The sequence below is a fragment of the Camponotus floridanus genome, unplaced genomic scaffold (assembly GCF_003227725.1).
Source record: "Camponotus floridanus strain SB8 unplaced genomic scaffold, Cflo_v7.5 scaffold460, whole genome shotgun sequence".
Classification (NCBI taxonomy): Eukaryota; Metazoa; Arthropoda; class Insecta; order Hymenoptera; family Formicidae; genus Camponotus; species Camponotus floridanus.
Genome location: NW_020229615.1, coordinates 35,591 through 44,373, shown reverse-complemented (window position 1 = coordinate 44,373; position 8,783 = coordinate 35,591). Strand labels below are relative to the sequence as shown.

General features: G+C 30.3%; 1 protein-coding gene across 1 annotated transcript; it reads right to left on the bottom strand.

Annotated features, from left to right (window-relative positions):
• Positions 1 to 17: 17 nt before the first annotated feature.
• LOC112639092 (proline-rich extensin-like protein EPR1) lies at positions 18 to 1,847 on the bottom strand. The gene is made up of 3 exons (XM_025411986.1): positions 1,751 to 1,847; positions 731 to 750; positions 18 to 662 (listed from the first exon to the last, which is right to left on the bottom strand). The coding sequence occupies exon 3, from the start codon at positions 660 to 662 to the stop codon at positions 99 to 101; it is 564 nt and encodes a 187-aa protein (XP_025267771.1). The 5' UTR covers positions 731 to 750; positions 1,751 to 1,847; the 3' UTR covers positions 18 to 98.
• Between the last annotated feature and the right edge of the window lie 6,936 nt (positions 1,848 to 8,783).

Here is an 8,783-nt window from a genome sequence, read left to right as displayed (position 1 = left end):
AGAGAAGATAATAGTGTATATCGTTATACGTATAGATGTGTGTATGTAGTTAATGTTCTTCTCTATAGCATTTCTAAGGCGATATCTAGATATGGTTATTATTCGCGGTTGTTGAAGAAATTATCTCGCTGCAAGTATTCGTAGATCTCGATAAAATCTTCGTCTGTTAGTCCTGCGAGGGGTTGGATACTGCTTGGTAAGACTAGGTCCTCTGGTTCCGGGTAGAAATTTGGTTCAGGGGGATCCAGAACTTGACCTGGGTTGGATGGACCAGCCTCAGTTTCTGTGCTTTGTTCTATGGGTCTTCGTTCTTCCGGTATGGAAGGAAGATCTTCCGGTGTCCTGACCGGCGAGTAGCTGGGATTAGATGAATCCTGGATGGGGGAGTAATTGGGCGATGGCGGCCTGGCTCTGGGCTGTTGTTCCTCTTGAAGAACCGCTGGAGGGTTTCGGGGAGGACGATAAGGGTATGCGCGGGAGGGCGCGAAACTACGCACTGGAGAGTACCTTGTTACTCTGCTTGTTAAGTCGTTCTCGTCGGCAAACAACTGACGAGCTGTAGGGAGCCTAAGTACCGACCGGGAGGCACGCCTGCGGCGTATACCCGCGGCACGGAGGGAAATTTCGCGTCCAACGGAAGAAGTTCGGCGGGGGTTAACCATCTACCGAGGGAATACGACTATTTAGTATGTTTGATGCGATTGATTTAACACAAAAGGGGTTTACTTACGATGATGCGTAGAAAGGTACCTGTTAAGATGAATGGTTTTATAAGGTAAATGTAGTCACAGCAAGGTGGTTCATAGAGTTAAGACGAATAATACGGCTTAACGGATTATTGTGAGATAAACGAATGTAGATTATGATAGTATATCTCACTCGTTCTCATATCATGGTTGAAACGTTCGGCTATATACAGTTCATTGGGGTACAGCAATTAATGATTTATTTAATATATTTTGAATTTTCAGGGGCATGCGGTTGCACCGAGAGGTCCGGAGATTCAGGGGGTACAGACAAGGATAGGGTAAGAGCGGCTGGCTTACTTCCAAGAATAAATAAGAATTCAGGATACGCTTTGAGGCGGTTCTCAAGTAGGATCGGTTGAAATTTAAATTATTCAACTCAAAGAAAAATTTAAAGTCTGTATACGGACAGGTAGGATTCGGGAAAATTGTCGTACCGAAGATGATAATTTATCTAGCATATACTGATACTGATTTCCAGGAGCATGCGGCTGCACCGAGAGGTCTGGAGATTCAAGGATACAGACGAGGATACGGGTGGAAGCGGCTGGCTTACTTCAGATAAGTATAAAATTCATAAAATGTTTTGATAGTTAACTTGTAAGCCAGTGCATAAATTCTATTATTTCGACAGATCCTCTAGGAGCGAGTCTTAGATTCTGAGTCTAGTATCGATGTGCAAGACGTCACGTCACAGCGGCACAGGATCCACGGAGAAATTCTTTCAGAGAAGCTCTCCGTGAAAGCGGCAGAGGAGTAGAATTTGCTACTCAATGCACATCGAGTGACTAACTCGAACGACGCTACACTCTAGGATACGCTTCGAGCGTTCTCAGAGGATCGGTTGAAATTTAAATAATTCAACTCGAAAGAAAAATTTAAAGTCTGTATACGGGCAAGTAAGATTCTGGGAAAATTGTCAATAGCTTAGAATAAATCAACCTAATATACGAAGTTATTATCAAGGTTGATTAAGAATGATTATTATTTTATTATTTCCTTACCGGATGACGGGATCAATGGATGAATACAGGCACCGCTGCTCCTTCCCTGGGTTGCTCGACCTCGGTGAGAACCTGAAGAAGTGGCAAGGCAGCGCAGAGAATGGCCAAAGAGTCAGAGGTTGCTGGATGGTAGCACTTTATTAAAGTGTTAATGTTGATACAGCTCTCTTAATAGAGATTGAGACTAAGTCCCGAAAGAAAAAAATCAAAATCGCGACTAAGTTATTTTCGAATAAGTTAAGGTGTCCGGTAGGCTTCTAGGTTTTTCCTCTTCGAGAGCTGGAGATCTGATGGGCGTAGAGAGAGCTGAGACACAGGCGAGTTAATGGCGCAGAGAGACACACCGGCGGCGGCGGCGGGGCCTTATATACCTTCCTCTGGTTCGATGTTTAATGGTAGGGAGAAGAGGTGGGCCTTTTGGTGATTGGTGGGTCGGCTGCTGGAGCTATCCCTTCCTGCTATGAGTTTGCGATGTGGTGGGTGAGAGTTTTGTGGTAGGGATTGCAAGTCTTGCGTCTTAGATTTATTAAATAATTTTAGAATAATTTTTAATAATGATTTTTAACAATCAGAATTTTTTATAATATCGTATTTATGTTATTAGAAAATTTGAGTTCGATTTATAACAATTGTTTAAATTTTAAGTGATATTTTGGTAAATTCTGATGTATTAAACCATTATTATTACAATGATTTTTACAATGGTGCGTATATAGTTAAAATTAATAATTAGTAATTAATTAATATTTAGTAAATTAATAATTAGTAATAATTAGTAAAGAAAAATTTAGCATTTGGATTGCAGATTCTAACGCAACGGATGCGAAGATGGCTTATCTCTTTTTCTAAAAATAGATATGCTGGATGTCCTTCGAAGAATGCTCACTGCATTCTTTCTCTTTATAAGACACATTAGTAACAGTAATATTTTTTAATGAATTACCTTTTAAAATTCGTTTACGTGGTTTAAATTGGCATATTACACGTATTATTTCCAGGTTTAATAATTATCTTAAGACTAATTATTAAGATTTATCATTTACAAGATATATTTTTATTTATTTAATAAAGGCTTTAACAATTAGAATTTTTGTGGTTTTATATGTATATATTTTAAAATTTTCAAAGTCGACTTTTAATGATTACTCAAGTCTATGAATAATATTTTAATAAATTCTAATGCGTTAAGCCATTATTATTACAATAAATTTTACAATAAGAATATATGGAAATTAATTATCGCTTCGCTTAATAGTTATTATGTCGCTAAAAGAAATTTTATTCTTACAGTTCTCGGAACAACGTATGAAAAAGCGGCTCGTTTTACTTCTAAGAATGATCACGACGGATGTGCTCGAAGAATTCATTGCACGCTCTACCGTGATCTTTTATTCAAGAGGTCTTTTGATTCTGACAATATTTTATTCTTTGAAGATTTTCATTTGGGCGACTTTTATATTAGCACATATATATATATATATATATATGTATAGATATGTATTCGCATATTGCTTATGAAAATTGATTTCAGCAAGTTTTTACTGAATCGTATTTAATAATCATCGTATAAGATTAATAATTATTGTATAAAATCTTGGGGTTATTAATATTAATTATTTGTTAATATTCGTAATATATATATATATATATGTTTTGTGTGCTGATTAATTTTGTCGCGGTAGCAGTCTATTATATCTCCTCCTTTGTTTTATTGTTAAATTTGTTACAAAATGTATATGCATATAGCATGCATATACATATAGGGATATTGTTGGACAAGTTAATATATATATGTGTCAATTTCTATCGCGACGCGTATTTATTGTATTTATACCTTTATTTTATTGAGTTTTGTTATAAAATATATATGCGTATATGTAAATTTATTCAATTTATATATTACGTATAGTATGCATATATATAGGGAGATTTCTGGACATGTTAATATATATATGTGTCAATTTCTATCGCGACGCGTATTTATTGTATTTATACCGTTATTTTATTGAGTTTGGTTATAAAATATATATGCGTATATGTAAATTTATTCGATTTATAGGTTACATATAGTATGCATATATATATAAAGGTGTATATTTTTATCTATTAATATTTGTTAATTTTTTGTCCTGACGATTGTTTATTACGTCTCTACTTTTATTTTATTGGATTTTGTTATAAAATATGTATGCATATGTGTATATGTAGTCAGTTCATATGTCACATATAGTATGCATATATATGTATATAGAGGTATATGATACTGGATAATAGTGTGATATTAATAGAAAATGCTTTGTTAATGCTTAATTATAAAAGAGAAGTCGATGTATTAATTTGGTTTGCATTCATGCGAGCGCGAATTTAGATCTTCCCTCTGCCTTTAGGTCGGGAGAGGATGTTTAAAAATTCCAATGGAGATAACGCGACGTGCTGGACTTGGCCTTGCACGCTTGTTCGACTCGTAGAGTTATACGCATAATATTCTTTGTGCAGTATTATTCGTAAGTACACATATTATTTCTCTATTTCTCTCGTGTTTTCACGTTTTATTTCCTTTGACTTAATGATATATGTATATTATGCATGGTAAGAAGTTGCTGTCATTATATTCATTGTTGTAATTTTTTATTTTTATTTAATAAAGTTTTTGAATTTAGATTCTATTTTTCGAGTGTCATTTTGCACATTATGTACCTGGGCTCTATTCATTTCTCGGAAGGTTTTAGTCTTACATTATTAAATTTGCATATGTTCATATGCACGTACATATATATATATATATATATATATATATATATATATATACGTATAAGAGTGCTCATATGTAAATGTTCGTGCATTTTACAATTGTGTATATACATTTTATATTCATAGTAGCTATAGGTGTCCATCCTTAATATTATTATTTTATTTATTCAGGCGATACTTTTGCCAGGGGGGTACCCGGTGAGTAGGAACACGAATATAGGGTGTCCATTTATTTTCGTCATATGAAGACTTACTAGTAAGTAATATTCTGACATAATTATACTTAATAAGGTTTGGTATTATGAAATTTTGTCATTAAAGTACTTGAAAAAGGGGGATTATTATAGTTGAAAACTTTTTATATGAAGTGTTAATATTTTATAAGGCTTGGTACATGCATTCATATATAGAAGAGTGTGATCGTAAATGTTCATGGTTGATTTTTGATGATGTTCATTGGCCTTATTCTGATTTTTTAATTATTTTAATCTAAATTTTATATTATTTTGTTCATTTATGCTAGTTGGTTTTTCTTTCTTTTCATTGGCTCATGTGTATATGCCTTAAGCATATAGATGCTATCCATTTTGTTATACTTAATGCTTTGCAAATTTTTATAAAATATTGACAGCCTCGTGTTAGAAATTATTATTCTTATGACCAAATATTATTTTACATTAATTTTTCAGGCATCCAGGAGGGGGGTCATGTGACTTCGTCATATAAGGTATTCTTATTTGATTTTCAGGTAAGATCACTTTAAATTATTATTTGTGTTATGGGCCGCTAGTATTTGGTTAAATTTCGTTATTAGCTTATTATAAGTGAATATTTTATTTGTTAAGGTCTTATTATTCATTTATTATTGGTTATAAGAGTGGATGCATATATATATATATACATATATATATATATATATTCATATGTATAATTGTTAGAATTATTTTGTAGAATTTGAAGCTAGATTTTACTACCAAAATTTTGTTTCTGAAATTTTCTTATCGTTAATATTTTTATTAATTTATGGTCTAAGAACATATATTCATTTTTATTTGTTTTTAGGTGTCAACAGGTTTAGCAAGAAAAACAAGCAGTGCTGAATTAAAATGTTGATGGTCAAGGATATATTATTATTTCTAAGGGTAAGTCTTATTAAAATTTATGCAAATTCATTATTGTTATTATTATTGTTATTAGTGTTATTATTATTATTTGCATTTAAGCAATTTCAATTTTAATCATAGAGAATTATTAGTACCATATAATTTATTAGTTTTATCAATTGTTAAATTTTGGTTATTATCTTACGTTTTTATTTATAATTTTGTCTTTACAAGTTTCATAGGATATTTATTAAATATTCATTGTTAGTTGGGGATTAATATATATATATCTTGTAATTATTCAATGGCACTTAAATTATATTATTATAAATATTTTAACATTTATTATTCTTGTATTTGTTATGTTATCCTTGTGACGATATTAAGTCGGATACTAGTAATTTTGATTTTAATGATATTATTTAGAGGGAGAGTTCGTTTGATATTTATACGATTTTGTTTTGTATTTCGATTATTAGTATCGCGATATTATTTAGTGCATAGCTATTATTTATTTGGTTTTATGATTTATAGGTTATACTGGGAGCAGTATATCGATGGTCAATGGAAAATAAAATATTATCGTCGTGAGGGGTTACATCTATATACCCAATATGTTGGAATTATTATCCCAGAGATGTATACGAGAGCGTTTTCACCCAAGTTTGGACGTCATTTTTTTGATGAATTAGTCGACTAGTGTGGTGATCTACTTGGTCATGGTATCATAATTATATTATTTTTATAATTCTATTGTAAAAGATCTCGAAGTTACAACACTTTTGTTTGGTAAATTTGATTGTTAGCATCATATTTATACTTCTAGTGAGTAGGGACTGTTATTTTAGAACTATATACGGGAGCATATTAGGACGTGTACTTATTTTGATTAATTAATCGATTAGTACGTTGATCTACTTGGTAATGGGATCACAATTATGCCCTTAGTATATCTCTATTGTAAAAGATATCGAAGTTACAAACATTTTAAATTTTTGTTTTTGGGGTTGCCTTTAAAATTTTACTGCTAGAATAATCACCGGGGAAGCTACTAGAAGGTCGTCAGATTTTTATCGTTAATCTTTATTCGTTTAATGAATTATCCTAACAAAGTCTACGCCAAGTATTGGCTTTATTTTGTATTAATTGTTTTATTTCTTTTACAGGTTACCGAATGGGAGCGTACATGTATTTATATACGGGGAGGAAGAGGGTTGATGGATCAACATTTCTACGTCGAAAATTATAGGGGTTGTTTCAACGCATAATTTTATAAATATATATATATAAACATATATATATATATATGTTTTTAGTTAAGACATCGGTGTTGTAAGGATTTTTGATTATATAAGTATTTTTAATGGTACTACTATAAGACGTACCTATTAATATTATGTTATTATATTTTTAGCACGTTTTAATTATTATATTTTTAATTATTTAAAGGCGATTGTGTTGCTTTTATGATTATATAATATGCTTTGCCTGTCATGTACTATGCATATTAATTATTTAATCAATTCTGCCAAGTAATTTATCAAGTCTGTCGCTAAAATTTAATTATTAAATTTTATCGTTAATATTTGATTCTTCCAATTATATTTTATTATTGATGTTTCATTAAAATTTTGAGATTCGTTAACTAATTAATTTTTCTCTTTCAGGTGCAGGACTACCGTGGCTTTACTTTTAAATGATATTTGGATTTGTCGATGTCGAGGTGGATGATTATTAAAAATCGCTCACATCGCGGGATTTTATATAGATCTTGATTGTTAGTATTAATTTCTTTTTAGAGGAAGTTAAGGAATACAAGGTTTAAAATTATATTATTAATTAACAAGAATGTGTATACGTATATGTATCAAAATTTTAATATTGGTTTGTATGTCTTAAGATATTAATTTTATAAACGGCATACAATAAGATTTTATAAATGTTGATACTTTTGCTTTATATAAATGAAATATTGAATTATCATTGATCATATAATAATTTTAAATTTTGATTAATGCATTAAGATTTCGATTGTTCATATATCAAAATGATTTTATCTAATTTATTACAATTTGCTTAGGAATACTGTTGCTGGAAATATCTTTTATTAAATTCTCATTGGTCAAAGCATTGATTTCTCAAGGGATTATTATTTTGTCTTAGTTTATTCGCGATATCCGTGTAGGGCAAAAATCGTCGTGTTTAATATATGTACATGTATGTGTATTAATTGTATTTTTATTATATATTTTTCCTACACGTTATTAGAGAATATATATATATATATATTCATTGGGAAAAGGGAAGCTTATAAATCATTTCATATTTATGGTTTGATAATCGTGAAGAAATTACATAAGTAAGCGTAAATATTTCCCTTTATTTTATTATTTTACATATTTATAATGTTAACTTATTATTTCTTTTGTTAATTCTTATGCGTTAATTTTCATTGATATTATAAGGGATTGCATATATTAATTATACGAATTTAGTTTTCTATAACATGGCGATTGACTATTATTGTTAGTAATTTGCTTACGCGTATTTATTTATAATTGGGTTATGTAATATATGCATGTGTCCGATTTAAATATTATTAAAATTTATGTCCTTGGTTATTGGTAGGACATTTGTCATGAAATAATTTAGTATTAATGTACAGCGTTAAATTGAGAAATTTTATATTTTGATTATATTATCTTGGAGGGTCATTATCCTCTTCAATTATTTTATAGGAAATTGTATATAGACCTTTTATTAATTACGATTTTTCTTTTTCAGGTTTCTAGTGGTGAGAATCTACATTTAAGAGAGTGTTTACGCGGGAGAGAGAGAGAGATGTTCAAGCCTATGATTTGTGCTACAAGATTCCAACGATATATATATATAAGCATAGACGTTCTTATTATTATATTTTTATTTATTCTTTTGGTTCAACAAAATGTTTTATAAATTAATTTTATTTCATCGAGAAAAAAACTCTTATTAATTTCTGGTTAGCACATACTATATTTATTTAATAAATTCTGTATGTCATAAAGAATAGTTGGGGGACTTTTATTTATCCGACAGATCAAATAGAAACAGATACGGATTTTAATTTTATTTAATTTATTCTCTTGAATTTTAAGTCATTATATTTATAAATTTTGTTGATGATCAACAGGTACATTTTG